This window comes from Canis lupus, chromosome X (assembly GCF_048164855.1).
Source record: "Canis lupus baileyi chromosome X, mCanLup2.hap1, whole genome shotgun sequence".
NCBI classification, from domain to species: Eukaryota; Metazoa; Chordata; class Mammalia; order Carnivora; family Canidae; genus Canis; species Canis lupus.
Window position 1 is genome coordinate 22,194,854 of NC_132876.1, and position 20,938 is coordinate 22,215,791.

The following is a 20,938-nucleotide window of genomic DNA, read 5'->3' on the forward strand; positions in this document are numbered from 1 at the left end:
TTTCCTTTATTCTGTGTATGGATATCTCTGCCTTTGAGTTTTCTTTAAGATCATGGTTCTCCAACACATGTAACCTTTTCTGAACACAACCATAGCCTAGTGGTGTCCTGAGAAGATAAAACAAGCCTGATGCTTCCCTTATTTCTTTTCTCCTCTCTTTTGCCATCCCTGGATGATACCTCAACCTGATTCAACTGCTGATCTGATGCCACAGTTGAGCAGATAGTAGCTGTGTACCATTCTGCCTCCAAACAAAAGGCATGGGACCATTTCACAAAAGCCCAGCGTAAAAACATCAGCGTTTGGTGCAAACAAGCTGAGGTTGGTAACTTTTTACTCTGGTAGCCCCTCAGGGAGACAGTTTCTTTCTTTAAACAAGTTATTAATTTGGAGTTTAGTGAGAATTAAACAGTGCTAAGCTCCCATGATCACAAGGCTCTAATGAAACACTACAATGTGTTCTCTAGCCTGTCACTGTGACCAGACCATGTGCTGCCGAAAGGGTAATAAATGTGCACGTGTTGTCTTGAATGCATTCTGCTGGATGAAAAACTTAGTAGTGAAATTGCAGCTGTGAAATTGTAAGTTTACTTCTCTAAGCTAGCTAGTCTTGGGTACAACAATAATTACTGACCCATGTGTCTAGTGTTAGTAATATTAGGGCTGTCTTACATTTATTAGAGCATCTTGACAGTTGAGGCTGGAAGCTGCCTGGTGTTACATTGGAGCATTGAAATTTCTGAGCCTCTTTTATCAAATCCACTCAGCCATCATTATAGGTGGCAGCTTTAAAGGTAACAGAGGACTCTGATTTCAAATTAAGGTTGACACACAGCTCTGTGCTTGTGCTCAGGTGACTTTTAGCATAGAATATGTCTGATGTGATTAGGCTGCTATCCTGAGTCCAAGATTAAAAACCAAGATGGGAGGTTTGTTTTTGTGGATCTGCCTTTGGAATGGCATATACTTCAAGTTCTTCTGTTCCTGTGAGCAACTTCCTTACCCAGCCCCTGACACCTTTGGTCTGTGCATGCAGCAACTTTTTCAACTTTGTTTCTGGGTCCTCTTTGCTAGTGTGGTAGCAGTCCCTTTATTTCTAGGAGTGCAGGCTGTCATATTCCTTAATGTTTAATAGCATTTGTAAGGCATTTACATCTCATAAAGCACTTTCACATTGGTTGCCTCACCTATGTGAGCCTCCCAGGAGATGTGGTATAGTGGAAAGAATGCTGAATCTGGAGTCAGAGAATCCAAATCTTAGCTCTGACACATTGCAGCCCTGTGATTTCAACCAAGTTAGTCAACCATTCTTGGTCTCTGCTCTTTCACCTATAAATTGGTGATAATAATGAAACCAATCTTGTGTGATTAAATGAGATAAGAGATGTGTAGAGTTTGAAAAAATATAAATGCTATCTAAATGGCAAATAATATTTCAGTTTACCATTCACAACTCCATAAGGGATAATAAGTAGGCATGATAGCCATGTTTTACATGTGAAGAAATTGAGATGCAGAAATGTTTACACAGCTAGTAAGTGGTCAGTTCAAGACTAGAAATTCTTTTTGGAGCACTGATATAAACAAGAGCCTCGTGCTCTTGAGTGAGTCATGTAATCTTTGTGGACCTCAACTTCCTAACCTATAAAATGAAGATAGCCATCTATTCTTTCCTTCCTTCATGAGAATACATGGCATAGTTTGTGTGGCAACAATTTGAAAACTATGAAGAGCATTTAGAGGAAAATAAGCCAAACCATGTTCATAAACTGATAGTTTCTGAGCCATCAGTTCTGGCTCAGCAAAGGAATCTGGGAATCAGTGAGAGCTCCCTGAGGACATCAGCCCAATGGATAAGTAGAGTCATACAAAGCTAGTAATGTCTTAAATTATTTTTAAAAAGAAAATTAGGAACAAAACAGGGAGCTATTGTCTTACAGTAGCACAAAATTATTTTAGAATCCTAGGGATACCCAACTTTGTTGAGGCTCAATAAACAAAATTCCATAGTTCAATTCAAACATTAACAAAAAGTACATTCTCTGTCTGAGGCATTATGACAGGCAATGCAGGACGAGATGGTCTTTGCCCTCAGGGAGCTAGAAAGGTAAAGAAAGTGATCAAGGTGGGGGGGAGGGGAGTGGAGCTTAATATAAAAATTAAAAATATCCAAACTCCTTAGTTTGAACAGTTCAGAAAATTAAAGGTTGAGAAAAAATGCTCATTATGTCTTATAATTATAGAAAAGCAGTATTAAGTCTCTACTTTTTTTTTCAATACATGTACACATGTATCCATACTCAGGGTTGGAAGAAGCTGCCTCAACTGCCAGAGCCATTGAGGAAAGCCCTGCCAGTATAATAATGTCTTTTCATAGGAGGAAGGGAGCCTCTGATTTGAGCACTGACTTGCCCAGACTACAACCCTTCTATAAATGACTTTGCAGTAAAATATTTCCATGAATATTATTTATCAAGGCTCTCTATAAGAACTATAGTTCTATCAAGCCTACCTATCTGGTGGGTATATACTTGAGTTTAATTACCTTCTCAGTAAAGATAGTCAGTAAACTGGACATTTCAATGGGCCTGTAGAGAATGAGAGCTATCCACCCTATCACCTAATATAGCAGAGCTTCCTTGGCAGAGTGATGAGGATAAAGGATATGGCTAGCATGACTTGCCAAGAGCTACATGTTTCATGATTTATTTTGTAGACTGAGAATGCAGAAAAATGCTTCCTGCCTGTCAGATTGGACTAAATTAAGTCCTACCCTGAATACCTCAGTCTTGATAAGTAAAACTACTGAAAGTGGAATATAGCTAATGACCTTCCTCTGACATGGCATTTCCTAAACCTTAAAAAGACCTCTTCTACTTTACATGGATACCTCTTTAAATCAGGCTTTTTTTAACCTCTGCATACTTTAACTCAATAATAGGAAACTCTGTAGCAAGCAACAACCATCCTCTTAAATTGGGGCTGTCTCTGAACATCCCACTGAGAACCAGAGTATCTCAGTGACTTAAATCAACTAGACCAGCTTTTTCTTGGCCTGTGGATGACAGCTACAACCCCTAGGTCAGAGGTTTCATCAAGATGAAGGTTTCTGATGTTGAGCCTTTTTTGCCATTTGCCTTTGAGAATAACCTAGCTGGTAATCTCCTCATGTCACAGACTACCTGCTCCTTGTCTTACTGTCATCCTACCAGCAGCCAATAGTGTCTTACTCTGATGAGAGCAGGGTTATGGAGCAAGAAGAAAAAGTCCCCACATTCAGGGAGTCAGGCATTCACCTTGGTAGCATATGCTCGGCATACTAGTTTGCTAATGGGTCTTTCATTGGTTTATGTTCCTTATTTATATGTGTGTGGGGCTCCTGCTGATACAATCAAAAAGGGTAATAAGAGAAAGCTAGTCCCTCTTTACTAAAAATTCGTGTTTATAGTGACTTTACTGACATCTCTGTGTATTGTATGAACTCTTTTTCTATAGAACTGTTTAAAACCTGCATGTTTCTCTCACCGAAAAGCTGGCCTAGATTAGAAGCTAAACCTTAGTTGATATATAGAAACTAGAGCCATAGCAGTAGGCACTAGAACAGACCCCCTTGCAACCTCCCCAGTATAAGATTTTATACCACTGGGCCAGAGGGAAAGGGACTTGATAATTGCTAGCATTCTTGTAAAAGGAGATACTGTGATTGCTAAAATAACTTTCTCTCTAGATTTCCAAGCCTACCATTCCAAACTCTGAAGAACTGTTTGCAACTAGATGTTCAAGTCATCCACATACCCTATTTTAGAACCCATGTGTACTAATACTAGCTATTAGCTTTCAGCCATCAGGACACCTACTAACACAATTTGGATCAACCTAATTTTTATTTCCATATGTATCATACAACAGGCATTAAGAACTTGTGTTTGTGCTTTGCTTCATTATACTGAATGATATCTCAGATTCAAATTTCTATGTAAGTGTAGATGCTATCTGTTCCTTTCCATTCCTTCAACTGACCCCTTCCTCACCAAGTATCCTGTTAATGTTGAAAGCCTAGGTAAGTACAGTTTTGTTACACAATTAATAAGGAACTTTGCTTTACTGATAACCATGTTCCTATCATAACACATGAGTAAGATGAATTTAAGTTCACATAACTTTTCGTGAAACTACAGAGTTAGATACTTAATGTGCAATGATCATGATTTGCTTACTTTCTGATAAATTTAAAATGTCAGCTGGTACAGAGGTGATTCTTTCTGTGCATTTTCCTCTGTCTTGGGTTTCAGTTTGATTCTGTGTAAAAGAGCTTTCTCCTCCATTGTGGAGCAGTGTGCAAATTTCTAAGCATCAGGAAAAGTTACCATTAAAACAGACTCGAAGCCATTATAATGTGTTTTTTAAAATCACTAACAGCTTGCTGTTTAAATGAAAAATATCAGAGGTCCACTGTGGGCAAGAGAATGGTATAGATGCTTTAGGAGTGCTAGCTTTCCTTTTTCAGTATAGTGTCTCTCATTGACACATCCCAGTCAATTTCAGGTAGAGATTTACAAATGAAAACTTCTGGAAAATGTTTTGGCATGTCATTGCCACTCTTTGGGCTTCAGCACCAGATCCAGGTGTCAGGATGGGAAAGGAGGCAAATCTGGGAACCAGCCACTTCTCTTGCTGCCTGCACTTGAGTGACTCAGAGTCCTTCTCCTACCTGCACTACACCCTGGCTAGGTAGAGTGCCTTCTCCTACCTGCACTACACCCTGGCTAGGTAGAGTGCCTTCCCTGGGTAAATGCTACCTTTTAGTGCTTCACTCTGAAGGTATTAGAATTTGCTTACCAAAGTAGAGCTTTCTTGACCCAACCAGAAAGACAGAAAAAAGGTATATTGGATATCAAGTGCTTTAAAGGTAAGGCTTTCGGGATCCCTGGGTGGCGCAGCGGTTTAGCGCCTGCCTTTGGCCCAGGGCGCGATCCTGGAGACCCGGGATCGAATCCCACGTCGGGCTCCCGGTGCATGGAGCCTGCTTCTCCCTCTGCCTATGTCTCTGCCTCTCTCTCTCTCTCTGTGACTATCATAAATAAAAAAAATAAAAAAAAATAAAGGTAAGGCTTTCAAAGAATTAAAAACTTACTTGGGGGGAGCCCACCCGGGTGGCTCAACGGTCTAGCACCGCCTTCAGCCCAGGGTGTGATCCTGGAGACCCGGAATCGAGTCCCACATCCGGCTCCCTGCATGGAGCCTGCTTCTCCCTCTGCCTGTGTCTCTGCCTCTTTCTCTCTCTGCATCTCTCATGAATGAATATTTTTTTATTTTTTTAATATTTTTATTTATTTATTCATAGAGACAGAGAGAGAGAGAGAGAGAGGCAGAGACACAGGCAGAGGGAGAAGCAGGCATCATACAGCATCATACAGCAGCCTGACGTGGGACTCCATCCAGGGTCTCCAGGATCACGCCCTGGGCTGCAGGCGGCGCTAAACCGCTGCGCCACCGGGGCTGCCCATGAATGAATAAATTTTTTTAAAAAATTTTAAACTTACTTGCTTTAACTTAGACATACATTTACTAAATTTACTTTCATATGGTGCCCTTTAACCTGTGATATTCTCTTTGCCTTTATCTCCTTCATGTGGCTTTGTATGGAATATTTATAGGAGAGTAATAATACAGGGCTTAGTTTCTTTGTAGCTAAAGCAGATTCCCTGATGGTTAGAAAGCTCTAACCTCTGCCAATTTGCATGCCTATCTAAACAACAGAGAACAAGGGTCCTCTTAGTTTTTCTACCCTCATTTCATTATCTACTAAAGGAACTAGTAACTCTGGTTCCTGAAGTACTTTCAGGCATTGAGGTAAATTTTACCCATAGGTCCTTCTATTTCTGGAGATTTTTTGAAGATGTGAAAGACCTCTAGATAAGCTATATCGCTCAGTTATTGAACTTTTTGTACTTCTCAGAAGAGATTATTCTTTCTTGCCCAGCTGGAAGCAGAAAGATGTTTTGTGGGTGCTGAGCAGCTACAGGGCATGTCTTAGCTCTCAGATCTTCTTGCCCTCGGACATTTCCCTGGAAGGAACACAATTTACTCTTCTGAGAAACACAATAACTTTCCCAGAGTCCGATGACATGTTTGTGAATTGAAAGTTGGTCTCTGCTTACACCCTCTGACAGGCTACATTTTCGTTAGGTGACTAGGACAACCACAACTTTTCCTGATTCTGCAAGTTGTACAATATTTGAATTTGCCAGTGTCAAACCTCATTATAATCACCTTGCCAGAAACTGTTCTTTGATGATAACTGAAACCCAGACTCCTGAGACAGAATGAATTCTTAGAAATGAGCAATTCTTTTCTTCTCTGTGCAACAAGTTTGAATAAGACATAGCAAATCTCTCTCTTGACACAGCCCTTTAAACTTCATTTTTCTCAAGCAAGTCACTGTTTTCTTCTAAGTAATGCCCCTGCATAAGAGATGCTATGTTGGTACTTCTATTTTCTATTACTCCTATTTTTCTATTACGTCTTAACTACTGGTGATAATATTGAGTAGCTTGCATTTTCAAAACGGACTTTTATTTATCTGGCGAAAATTTATCTTGACATGGAAATTATTATTATTTTCCCCAGTAAATGGCATAAGAAAGGAAGATATTAGTTGAGATTGTGATTAAATATAGCATTAATTATTAAGAAACCCATTTGAAATATTTATAATCCCCCTAAATGGAGGCAATTTTCACCAGACAGCTTTGGATATTTCCTGTATTATGGCCCAATTGGGGCTAAGATAGGCAAGTAATTCTCAGCTCAATGCTGAGAAGTCTCTGACAGACATTAAGTGGCCTCTAAATGATTGTAAGCTGCTCCAAAATGCACAGTTTTCATGCCAACTTTTTTTAAAGTGGCTTTTCCAGTGTGATCTCCATCATTTCCAAAGTTCTTCCTGCCTTCGTGAAGATCTGTGTTTACTCTGGTAGCTCTTCCATCTAGCCTGAAGAACTTCCTTCTGCATTTCTTATAGTGCAAATTTTTGGACGACAAATTCTTGCATTTACATTTGTCTGAAAATAGATTTAATTCATTTTCCTTCTTGAAAGAATTTTTCCCTGCATATAGAATTCTGAATAAACAGGTACTTTTATCTCTTCCTGTACTTTAAAGATATTGTTCCCCTGACTTCTGGCCTATATTGTTTCCAAAAGATATCAAAGTATTCAAATTGTCTCTTTGTATATAATGTGTTGTGTTTTTCTTGTTGCTTTTAAGAGTTTCTCTATTTGTCCAGTTTAACTGAGTATAACCGACATACAGTACTGTATATATTTAAGGTGTACAGCATTATGATTTGACCTACATGGACTGTGAAATGATTATCACAATGAGTTTACCTAACTAAAGAGTTAAACAGTTTCTCTTTATGTTCTGGTTTTCAGCTGACTATAGTGTTCTTAGATACACCTTTTTCACACATCTCCTGCTTGGGGTTCACTGAGCTCTTTGAATATATAAATTAATGTCTTTCATCAAATTTGAGACATCTTAAACTACTTTTTCTTCAAGTATTCTGAGTCATTTAATCTCTTCTCTCTGTGATTCCAGTTAGTTTTTCTCTGTTCTTCAGATTGGATAAATCTGTATTGTTCTCTCTTTAAGTTCTCTCTATGTAAAGTTATCTTTACATAGAGATATCTATCTCTGCTATCTCTATTGTAAAGTTAGGCTCATCCGGTAACTTTTATTTTGGAAATTATATTTTTCAGTTTTAGAATTTCCAGCTGGTTCTTTTCTAAAGTTTCTGTTTCTCTTTTCATTCATTATGAATGTATTTCCTGTCTATCATTGAAATAGTTATAATAGTTGCTTTAACTCCTTATCTGCTAACTTTCATATCTGGTTCATTTTATGTTTGATCTCTGATGATTTTCTTTTCTCTTGAAGACAGATCATCTCATCCTAGTTCTTTTTATGCCAAGTAATTTGGGACTTTGCCTGCACTTTTTGAATATTTTGCTTTTAAGGTTCTAGTTATATCCTGTTATGTTCATTCTGTTATGTTCTTCCAAAGAAGGCTGACTTTGTTTCTTTTAACAGTCAATTTACTTAACTGAATTTAAGCTGGAAATTTTCTCTCTTAGATGGCAGCTCAAATCTCAGTTCTTTTAGACTTAGCTGTGTTGTTTGGAATCTATCATGTGCTTCCATGGTTCAAGGGTCATGCAGAAGTTTGAGCAGATATTATACACAGAATTTGGATATATCGCTCTCTTTGGCTGTCTCCCTTCTGGGATCCCCTCCTCAATTTTCTGTGGCTTTCTCCTTTATTTATTTAGGATATAAAGATAGTGTTTTCTATTAAAAATATAGACACCCTGTGAGCTGCTAACTGTGGTCTGGTGTCAAACTAAAAGGCCCTGAAAAAAACTGAGAGACCCATATCCTTCTTCCAGATGTCAGCAACTCTTTAGGATATACTTGCTTTTGTTCATTCTCCAGTGACATCAAGTAGTTAGGAGTTTGGCTTGGTTTGATTTTGTGTTTTGTTCAGAGTATAGTTACTATCCGTAGAAGGGATAGAAGTTCTTCACTCCTGACAGCTCATTTTTGCTATAACTTCTAAACCTGCAAAAGTTAGATTAACAGTTCTGTTGAGAGGGATGCCTGGGTGGCTCAGCGGTTTGGCACCTGCCTTTGGCCCAAGGTATGATCCTGGAGACCCAGGATTGAGTCCCACATCAGGCTCCCTGCATGGAGCCTGCTTCTCTCTCTCTGATTCTCTCTCTGCCTGTGTCTCTGCCTCTTTCTCTGTATCTCTCATGAATAAATAAATAAAAATCTTTTTTTAAAAAAAAAATAAGCAGTTCTGTTGAGTAAATCTGTAAGTGGAGAGGAAAAAGGATGGAAAGATGCAAACTCAAAGGATTTGACATGGGAAAGTGAAAATGGCAGAATCCTTCAAGGAAAGTCCAGAAATCCATGTTATAGGTAAGAGGCCTTTCATGACCAGCAGTACTTTCTAACATAGGAAGGATATGAGAATCATCAACTGCCAGAGCTTTGGATATGGAAAGAATGCCTTATGGAAGACAGAATGTACAAAGTCTGCTTTGTCTTTCAAGACAGTCTCAGCCCCAATGTGCCCCTTTTCCCTTGCCTTAAGAGTACTCTGAAGTTTTATCACATGTCAAAAAACCCTGCTCCATCTTATCCTTAACTCTGTTCATTTATTCAATGTTTTCTAACCTTTCCCACCTACAAAGCATAACTTTTAACCTTAGGAAATTCGCAACATACATAATGATGAATTAATGGGAATCAGACGAGAAGAAGAAATGGAGATGTCTGATGACGAAATAGAAGAAACCACAGAAACAAAAGAAACAGAAGAATCAGGTAAAGTTAATTCTGCTTTGTTTGATTTAACTAACATGTACTTGCAGGTATGATATTTTAAAACTTCTAACATCCAGTAAGGTATGGACACAAAACCATCAGTCTGGAACCAGCTAGAAACAACTGGTAAAGCCATATAAGGACACAGTGGCTGAATATCAACCCTGTGGCTATAGGATCTTCTTATTCACTCCCATCTTCCATCACAGTACTGAATTAAAATTGGACTTTCTTCTCTTAGGAGGGCTAGACATTTAGGTAGCATTGTCCTATATTTGATTTGGATTTATTAATAATATGTTCTATAGTAAGAATCATAAGAGAGCTTACACATAAATAGATAGCCAAACATCTTAAAAAGTAGATTCCCTATATCACGTATACCTTATACCAAAATTAGTAACAGATGGATTTAAGATTCAAATGTAAACAAAAAAAAAAAAGAAAGAAACATAGCAAAAGAAATTCTGGAAAATGTAGGAGTTGGTTATATAATTTGGGATGAAGGTCTCCAAAGATAGAAATCATAAAAGATACTTTTAATAAATTTATCTTCATACAAATTAAATATTTTTCTTTAAAGAATCACAAAATTAAAAAAGACTCTACCAACTAAGGGAAAATATCTATATGTGACAATCTACCTATCTGCTGCCTTTTATCATGGTTACTTAGGGGTTTATTAGGAACCAAACAGCAGTCTACAGACAGATGTCTGGGTAAAGGGTTTTGCTCATACTTAGTATAGTCAGGACCTCACTATGAGACAGGCCACTACGTGGGTCCCCAGTGAACTCATAATACAAACCTGTTGAACAGTGTGACACTATACCACCCTTCAATTTCATAACAAATCAAGGAGAGAATTACCAGAAGGGAGATTAAAACATCACACAAAAGACTAGTGTTTTCAGGTAAGCCATTCCAAGTAGTCTTAGGAGTCAGTAAGGTACCATGGACAGAGCATGGGACCTAAAGTTAGAGCACCTGAATTCTAGTCCCAACTGTGTTCCTCTTGACTCAGGAAGGACTTCTGTCTCATTGAGCTCAGGTTCCACCCTTGTAGGAAGTACATTATACAACCATTTAACATGAATGTTGGGATGGCTAAATGAATTCATTCGTTCACTTAATAACTATTGCATGCCAAGCACTGTGCTAAACATTGGAGATATCGTAACAAACTGTCCCTACTCTGTGTGTGTGTATGTGTGTGTGTGAGAGAGAGACAGAGATCCAATTGATTATAATGCAAATCAGAATTTCTTGGTTCCAGTACTTGCATATTGAAGTCAGCAGTTCTATAGCCACTTGAGTGGTCCTAGAATCTTCATTCCATGAACAGAAACTCTTAAGGAAAGAAAGCCACCAGATTAGACTTTTTTAATTTATTTTTTTAGACTTTTTAAAAAAATATTTTATTTATTCATTCATGAGAGACACAGAGAGAGAGAGAGGCAGAGACATAGGCAGAGGGAGAAGCAGGCTCTATGCAGGAAGCCCGATGCGGGACTCAATCCCAGGACTCTGGGATGATGCCCTGAGCCAAAGGCAGACGCTCAACTGCTGAGCCACCCAGGCATCCCAAATTAGACTTTTAATTTCTTTTTTTTTTATTTTTTTTATTTATGATAGTCATACAGAGAGAGAGAGAGAGGGGCAGAGACATAGGCAGAGGGAGAAGCAGGCTCCATGCACCGGGACCCTGACGTGGGATTCGATCCCGGGTCTCCAGGATCGCGCCCTGGGCCAAAGGCAGGCGCCAAACCGCTGCGCCACCCAGGGATCCCTCCAAATTAGACTTTTAAAAAGACATTTGTAGCTGTTATATCTGTATTTACTGTATTTCTGCCATACGTTAGATCCCTAAATATCTAAACCTCCATATATATTGAATAAATACTTTGTAATCAGTAGATAGTTAGCATTTTCAGAACAGTGAACTAATTACTACAAATGCATACAATAATCTTAACAGCTAAAAAAAGAATTTCTTAATAATTGAGCTATTCAAATTACTTAAGTGCTTAGCCAACATGTTTTATAGCTGACTAATCTTTGACTTATAGAATTATCTCCATCTCAGTATCTACAGTATTGTTTACGGTGTTAATTCAGTGTTATCCTGAAATGAATGTAACCGTAAGTTTGAATATTTGCTTGATAAATTGCTGAATTTGAGGAGTTATTGGGGGAGGGGGTGTGTATGGGAGATTCAGATTAAATGCACTTACTAGTGTTATATAATTGCATTTTGCTTCTGTATCTCTTTTGAGTTAAAAGCTGTATTGGCTACTGCACAGAATCTTATTCATTTAGAGACTAGAAACTCCCTGACAGATCATCTTATAGCTGTTTTCTTTCCTGTTCCACATGCCAGGATGCTGCTTTGTCAAATAAAGCTATCTACAATAGACTTAATGGAGCTTACCAAATAGCTTTTCTCCCAGAAGGTTTCAATTCATTTTCATTCAAGGACTTTTGTGCATTCTTCTTCCCCTCGATCGTATCTAATTTTGTTATCTTGCTTCTGTAGTAGTCAACTGCAGAAATCCTGCTCAATGTGAGCCAGTAAGTGGGTCCTCAGGTTTTATCTAAATCAGCTAAATCTTTTAGTTTCACTTGGTTCCAATTAAAAGCGTAAGCACTAGATCTCAGAGTTGTTTTTTCTCTCTCCATGCTACCAAACTTGAATTCCAGGAGCCTAGAGCATGTGTCTGGTTAAATTTTACTCCCAGAGAAAGTAAGAGTCAAATCTAGCTGAGCAGTCTTGGTTAACCTTTCCTTGGAGTGCCACAAAATTTTTATTCTTCAAGGGACTCTGTATTACCCAGCCCATATTTGTGATGCAGTACTGGAAACCTTCTTGCTTGCCATAGAAGAAAGGACTGCTGTGCTCAAAGCAATGTGTTGAAGAGGGGGAATCACATCAAAGCAAACCATGATAGTGCAAAACTATTTCATTCTATTGCTAGCCATGATAAAAAGTACATGTGCCCAGTAAACCTAAGAACAGCTGTTCCTTTTCAGCATCTATTGTCTGCCTTCTCCACTTAAACTAATGGTTCTCAGATTTGGTGTATATAAGCATCATTGGGCTACCTTTAAAAAATCAGATTTATGGGTCGCAAGGTTTGATTAAGTAGGTCCATAATGAAGTTCAGGTGTTTGCGTTTTATCAGACATCCTAAACGATTTAAATGCTGGTGGTTCAGGGAACACATTTGGAAAATACTGACTGAGATCATTCTCCTTTATTGTTCTAGCCAAAGTTTTCACTACTCTTGGTTTTCAATCTCATTCCTTCCCTCCCCCCCACCTCTCATTATTCCCTGTGTTATTAAACAGTTTGATCAGTTAATTAACGAGGACTGCATCCTATAAGCTGATGGCAATAGAGGTGAAATGTATGTAAATTTACATAAAATATAAGAAATACCACTTGGCACTAAGTGGTAAGAATTTACTGCATTAGAATGCAGCAAGGCCAAGAGATATTAGTGTGGCCAGAGTAGTTGCAGTCAGTGAAAATTGATCAGGACCTTCAAAGATGAATAGGTTTGGATGAGAAAAAGGAGAGTAAGAAAGTATCTTGATGTGGAGAGGAAAAGGAATAGGGCTCAGAGAAGGAAACAAGGATGATGGGAATGGGGGATAAAAGATTGAGTGGACACGGTGGGTCCAGATTATGGGGAATCATGAATGCCATGGTTATATTTAGCATAATAGACAATATGGCCCTACAAACATGTCTCAATCATGGTGCTAGTATGATAAAAGCAACATGAATTATATTTTTGGGGAATAATTTTGAATAAAGATCTACCAGAGACTTTTATAGGAATTTAAATATGAAATGATGAACCCCAGGACTAGAGTGAAGGTAACAGGAACTAAGACAAAATGGTAAAAGGATGTAACAGAAAACATGAGATTAAAGATGCTAGGAGTCATTTCAGAAGAATAACTAAAGTCTTTGGTGCCAGATTAGATACAGATGATGAAGAAAAAAGCAAGGATTTGAGATGAGGCTAGGTTTTCTAGTCTGGGTGATTGGAGGGTCAGTGGTCATATTAGTTCGCTAGGGTTACTGCAACAAAGTATCACAAACTGAGTGGCTTAAACAACAGAAATTTGTTGCCCCACGGTTCTGGAGGCCAGAAGTCTGAGATTAAGTGTCATCAGGGTAGGTTCCTCTTGAAGACTGTAAGGGAGAATCTGTTCCATGCCTGTATCCTAGCTCCTGATGGTTTGTTGACAATCTTTGAGACTTCTTGGCTTATAGTTACATCACCCCAATCAATGTCTTCATGTTTACATGGCATTCTCTCTATTTGCATGTCTCTGCATCCAAATTTCTCCTTTCTATAAGTATATCAGTCATATGGTATGACTAATGACCACCCTACTGACCTCCTTTTAACTTGATTACCTCTGTAAAGACCCTATTTCCAAATAAGGTCACATTCTAAGGGCTTCAACATAAAGGTTTTTTTTGGCAGGTGGTTACAAATTAAACCCATACTAGTAGCACTAACTAAAATGGACTGGTGCCTGGGACTGATTTGTGGAATATGAGATCAGTTTCAGACAGTAGGTAGTTAGGAAATAAATATAAAGGGTTTATATTGAAACCATGGTGAAGAAAGTAGAAGGAGAATATGAATGAATAAATGACTGTCAAAGACAAGTGAGAGAGAGAAAAGCAAAAGACTAAATACAGAGCTTTGGTAGCTGCCCATATCAAGGGAGAAGGAAAGAAAGAGGAGTTTGCAGAGCAGTTAGGAAAAGAGCAGTCTAAGGGCACCTGGGTGGCTCAGTCAGTTAAGCATCCAACTCTTGATTTTGGCTCAAGTCATGATCTCAGGGTCCTGGGATTGAGTCCCATGTCAGGCTCTGTGCTCAGCAGGGAGTCTGCTTGAGAATTCTCTGCCTACCCCCTAGCCCCTACTTAGATAGATGATAGGTAGGTAGGTAGGTAGGTAGATAATTTTTTTAAGAAAAAAAAATCCTAAGAGGCTAGAAGAAAACTGGAAAAGCATCAGATTATTGAGCCCACAAGAATTTATAGAAGTAGGAATAATCAATATTATCAGATATTACAAAGAGGAAAGGAATCAAAGACAACATTGAGCAAGAACTATTTTGGTAGGGTGATAGAGGTAGGGGCTAGAACATATGACTTTAAGGAGAGAAAGTGGACAAAGACAAGTCAAAAAGTTGGATACTGACCAAAAGCAAATGCAAGCATTATAAATGGCAACTAGAATTGGTAACAAATTTAAAGTTAAGTTGTTGTTTATTGTTCAATAGAAGGGAAGGGCCATGGAGAGAGTGAGGTTGAAGATGCTTGAGAGTGAAATAGTACTTATGGGTAATTATGGAAGTGGAATCCTAGAAAAGAATAGGAAGTGATCCAAACTCAGATGGAGTTTTCTTTAGAGAGGGGAGAACCCTCTTCCTCTGAGACAAGAGAGGTGAAGCTAAAGGGATATATGGATCCCATGCTGCTCCATATAGCAAGAGATTGGTCAACTGTTGATTAGGGAAATGCTCTGGAAATGAGACCATGAGGAAACAGGAACAGACCTGGAATAAATACCCTAGGTAGGATGGAAGGAAGAATTCAGTGAGAAATAAGAGACCCGTGAGCAAGGAACAACATGAGTCTGTATTGACCAGGACTGCCCAGCTCAGCAACTTCTTATAAGAGTCCTCTTCAGCCCAGGATAAGGTGCAAAGTTGAGTTGAGTGACCATGAGCTAGGAATTGGCATGGTAAGACTAGCCAAAGGTTTTCAGGAGGGTAAAAGTATATAAGGTACTAAGGAATTTGCAGTGGAATCTGTTTAGCCAGAAAATAGTTAATGCTCTGGGTGAAGTTGGCCATTCCAAGAGATTAAAGGTCCCAGCAAACAAAGAGAGCAATGTCTCAGGGTGATGAGGGGCAGTGAAATCACTGACAAATTAAGACATTGTGTTTGAGAGGCAAATTTAGAGATCTCAGAGGAGAAACAGTGAAGTCTCTGTTGCATCAATACTGGTAGAAGCCTCATTGGAGTAATAACCTGCAGAGGTAAGGCTAAGGAAAGGCTTTGGGAGGTGAGGGAATTCACCTAAAATTTTGCCTGAATTGGCCTACAACCACTCAGATCATCTCCCCTCTTTCTTTAAACTTTGTTCTTTTGGCTTTTTTCTTTGTGAATCATTCCAGCTCAAACTTTTTTTAGGAACCTTGAGAGGAATGTTGCACATTTTCCCTTCTATAATTTGGTAACATTTGTTACACATCTTCCTTCAAAAATTTGGTGACATTGTAATGCAGCTTTGTGATAGTGGCCAACGGCCAACCCCCTAAATTTGATCCCATTAAAATTTTTGTTTTCTTTGTATTACCAAAGAAACTTAGGTGTTAATTATTTAATAACACAAAATCCTTTTAGATCTTTTGTCATAGTAAAACATATCTGGAATTCTGCTCAGAGTGTCTCCCCTAAAAAGAAGAGTTCATAGCTGCCTTCATATTTTCATATTGCCATGATGAATTGGCAGCTTTCAGATCTGAGGAGCCATCCTCATAAAGAGAAATGGTTTTCCCACATAGGAAATAGGCTAAAAGGAGCAAATGAGAACTAATGATGGCAAGGTATGAATAAATTCAGTATACTCTTTAGTATCAGAACTGATGGATTCACCCACTCAAACATATTATTAAAAGGTAATATTGAACTTTTCAATGTTCTGGCAATGTACAAAGAACTCCAACTTCAGAAATGGACCCAATTAATATTAAGTCTGTGAAAGTAAAGACTTGGCACCCTCATTAAAATGACAAAAACCCTCATTTCAGGGAGTGGGAAATAGATTTCCTAAGTTAGATGCCCTGGTGGCATTAGAGAAGATCACATTCTCTTTTGCTTAGTGACAGGTCCAAACTGGGGAGATTATTATCTGTTCACACTTGGTTTCAGGAATCTATCTCTGCTCATCAGCATGCCCTTTCCCCCCAGGAGAGAAGCAGTCCCTCCTCCTCATTTGCTCAGAGGAAAAATATTTTCGCATTTAAACTGGAGACTATGCCTCCAACCATTCTTCTAGATTACTGCCCTTTTCCACGTTTCTCCACATGACTCATAAAGCATGAGTATAATCACTAGCCTGCAGCACAAGAAGAAACAAAAGGAGGAAGATGAAATATCACTATTTAGTATTGAGCTGCATGGCTTGCCAGAGGACAAACATGCAAACCAAAGCAGGAATGAATAACTGTCTCTCTATAGCAGTCACTTAATTTACAAAGGAACCTCTGTGTTACTCAGCAGAACTCCAGCTCAAAATGCTATCCTTGGTACTGACCCAACAAGCAAATCAAATATTTCTTCCCGTTTGGCAGATAGCACATGTCCCTTCTGCCATACACTTTCCTATATACAGTCATCTTCACTTTTAGCATCTTCTTTTGGTGTTATGATTGTGAGAAACGCTACCTGTCCAACAAGTATTCTGGCTGCTGGGAGAGATGGCAAGGATAGATAGTATTTACAGTTCTGGGATTCCAACTCTCTGTGTAACAGCTTTCTCTCCAAAGACACAAAAGCTGTATGATTACAGAAAAAAATTAAAATCTGTAATAAAACCAAACAGACAATGAATGTGTTATGCCAAAATTTTTTGTAATTTCTTTTAAAAACTAAAATATAAGGTTCAAACTGCCACATCAGGATAATTGCATAGCCATCCACAGAAAACAAGAGAACATGTAACAGGAAGGATTGCCACTCACTAATTTGGATAGAAAATCTGATTACATCAGCCTACATTGGTACCTGATTGTTTCAGGAAAACCCTCCGATCGAAAGCACAGAATTAAGCCCTGCACCCCACTCCACCCAAAGCAGCTTTCTTTTAGGAATAGGAAGTGTTTTAACCCTCAGAATAGGGTTTTCTTCTATATACTTCATCTTTGTAAAGCACAACTTCTTCCTATTTCTTGTAGAGAATGAATCTTGTCTTTGAAATCCCTTTAGAGAACTCTTCTTCCACCACTTACAGCTAATAATCTTGAAGATTTTATTTCCATTACTTTCTTTTACTTTCTTATACCCAAAGTCCCTCCCCATAAGTAGCTGAAAAAAATCATACCTTTGAAAAGTTGCCTTTTTTATAATAATAAATTTATTTTTTTATTGGTGTTCAATTTTCCAACATACAGAATAACACCCAGTGCTCATCCCGTCAAGTGCCCACCTCAGTGCCCGCCACCCAGTCACCCCCACCCCCCCGCCCTCCTCCCCTTCCACCACCCCTAGTTCGTTTCCCAGAGTTAGGAGTCTTCCACGTTCTGTCTCCCTTTCTGATATTTCCCACACATTTCTTCTCCTTTCCCCTTTATTCCCTTTCATTATTATTTATATTCCCCAAATGAATGAGACCATATAATGTTTGTCCTTCTCCGATTGACTTACTTCACTCAGCATTATACCCTCCAGTTCCATCCATGTCGAAGCAAATGGTGGGTATTTGTCGTTTTTAATGGCTGAATAATATTCCATTGTATACATTAACCACATCTTCTTTATCCATTCATCTTTCAATGGACACCGAAGCTCCTTCCACAGTTTGGCTCTTGTGGACATTGCTGCCATAAACATCGGGGTGCAGGTGTCCCGGCGTTTCATTGCCTCTGTATCTTGGGGGTGCCTTTTAACATTCTTAGACATTTAATATACAGGTTTGTAATTTTGATCCATTTTGTTAATGTCTTTTTGGGGCTTTATTCTTTGTTAGGAATCAAAAAAGGAATAAACTATAAATGTTTCCATTAATTTGGACTGTAAACCATAAAGATTAGTGGAATTTCATTTTTTACAATTATCATAAACCTGGTACAAAGAAGGTATTCAGTGTTTGTTGAATGAACATCCTCTTATTAAATATTTTATAATAGCTTTTGTGTTTGTTGACCTTGAAAAATGTGCCATAACCATAAATAAAGCTAATTTTCCTCCTGTGTCTTAGGATTTTTTAAATTAATAAATTAATTTTTTAGAGCAGTCTTAGATTTACTACAACATTGAACAAGAAGTAAAAAGTTTCCAAATACCTCTGTCTCACAAACACGCGCACACACACACATATCTCCTCACCACCACTAAAGGAAGATGGAGCAGAGCTGTATTTGGAATCAGAGGGCAACTGTATCCAAGATATGAGCTTTTGGGGTGGATAAAGTTGACGTGCAAATAAATTGATAGCAACTTCTCAAAGGTGTGAAGCTTAATAAGGTCCTAAGGAAAAATGTATATATGCTTTTCACAGCTTTCTAGAATTTTTTGACATTTGATTTTCTTGAGACTTGTAAACCTGGATATGTTGAAGAGTATTTGTTAATTTTACTTTTTGGAAGGTATTTTAAACCAGTAGAGCTAACAGTGACACCTTGCATTTCATTTCAGCAATGCTTACAGGTTTCTTTTGTATATAATTCTTAGAATGCTCATTTCTTTTAAATGATTTAATTTGTACAGCAGAGGAATGTTACTGTATTAGTATATAACTATTACCTAATATTGAGTTTTTGCAAAAAAAAAATGAATGCTCATATGTAATTGAAATACTTCCGATCACATGAAAATGCTGATTTAACATTTAAGTATCACAGCATTAAAAGAAAAAATGGAATAAAAAAAATCCATCTTTCAGTGGACACCGAGGCTCCTTCCACAGTTTGGCTATTGTGGACATTCCTACTATAAACATCGGGGTGCAAGTGTCCCGGCGTTTCATTGCATCTGTATCTTTGGGGTAAATCCCCAACAGTGCAATTGCTGGGTCATAGGGCAGGTCTATTTTTAACTCTTTGAGGAACCTCCACACAGTTTTCCAGAGTGGCTGCACCAGTTCACATTCCCACCAACAGTGTAAGAGGGTTCCCTTTTCTCCACATCCTCTCCAACATTTGTGGTTTCCTGCCTTGTTAATTTTCCCCATTCTCACTGGTGTGAGGTGGTATCTAATTGTGGTTTTGATTTGTATTTCCCTGATGGCAAGTGATGCAGAGCATTTTCTCATGTGCATGTTGGCCATGTCTATGTCTTCCTCTGTGAGATTTCTGTTCATGACTTTTGCCCATTTCATGATTGGATTGTTTGTTTCTTTGGTGTTGAGTTTAATAAGTTCTTTATAGATCTTGGCCCACAGCAAATATCATTCTCAATGGAGAAGCACTGGGAGCCTTTCCCCTAAGATCAGGAACAAGACAGGGATGTCCACTCTCACCACTGCTATTCAACATGGTACTGGAAGTCCTAGCCTCAGCAATCAGACAACAAAAAGACATTAAAGGCATTCAAATTGGCAAAGAAGAAGTCAAACTCTCCCTCTTCGCCGATGACATGATACTCTACATAGAAAACCCAAAAGCCTCCACCCCAAGATTGCTAGAACTCATACAGCAATTTGGTAGCGTGGCAGGATACAAAATCAATGCCCAGAAATCAGTGGCATTTCTATACACTAACAATGAGACTGAAGAAAGAGAAATTAAGGAGTCAATCCCATTTACAACTGCACCCAAAAGCATAAGATACCTAGGAATAAACCTAACCAGAGAGGTAAAGGATCTATACCCTAAAAACTATAGAACACTTCTGAAAGAAATTGAGGAAGACACAAAGAGATGGAAAAATAGTCCATGCTCATGGATTGGCAGAATTAATATTGTGAAAATGTCAATGTTACCCAGGGCAATTTACACATTTAATGCAATCCCTATCAAAATACCATGGACTTTCTTCAGAGAGTTAGAACAAATTATTTTAAGATTTGTGTGGAAGCAGAAAAGACCCTGAATAGCCAGGAGAATTTTAAAAAAGAAAACCATATCTGGGGGCATCACAATGCCAGATTTCAGGTTGTACTACAAAGCTGTGGTCATCAAGACAGTGTGGTACTGGCACAAAAACAGACACATAGATCAATGGAACAGAATAGAGAACCCAGAAGTAGACCCTGAACTTTATGGTTTTTTCTTTAATCTTTTTACTGACTCTGTTGTTTTGCCTTTTCCAAAATGTCATATAGTTGGAATCATACAGTTAGGTAGCCTTTTCAATTGGCTTTTTTTCAGTTAGTGATATGCATTTACATTTCCTCAAGGTCTTTCCATGGCTTGATCACTCATTTCTTTTTAGCACTGAATAATACTCCATTTCTGCATGTACTACAGTTTGTTTATCCATTAATCTACTAAAGAACTTCGCAGTATTTTCCAAGTTGGGGCAATTATATAATTGCCAGAAGACGGGATCCCCGGGTGGCGCAGTGGTTTGGCGCCTGCCTTTGGCCCGGGGCGTGATCCTGGAGACCCTGGATCGACTCCCACGTCGGGCTCCCGGTGCATGGAGCCTGCTTCTCCCTCTGCCTGTGTCTCTGCCTCTCTCTCTCTCTCTCTCTCTCTCTCTCTGTGTGACTATCATAAATAAATAAAAATTTATAAAAAAAATAATAATAATTGCCAGAAGAAATCTACTATAAAATCCATGTGT

The 20,938-nt window shown here is 38.5% G+C and overlaps 1 protein-coding gene across 17 annotated transcripts in view; it reads left to right on the forward strand.

Annotated features, from left to right (window-relative positions):
• Positions 1 to 20,938, forward strand: part of ENOX2 (ecto-NOX disulfide-thiol exchanger 2) — a 280,754-nt gene that overhangs the window by 244,699 nt on the left and 15,117 nt on the right. For all 17 annotated transcript variants that reach the window (XR_012026345.1, XM_072816303.1, XM_072816311.1 and 14 more), the window contains 2 exons: positions 215 to 321; positions 9,279 to 9,393. Coding sequence is in view for 16 of the 17 variants with exons in the window: in XM_072816303.1 (XP_072672404.1) it covers positions 215 to 321; positions 9,279 to 9,393 (222 nt within the window). In the remaining variant the exon portion in view is untranslated. The remainder of the gene's footprint in view (positions 1 to 214; positions 322 to 9,278; positions 9,394 to 20,938) is intronic.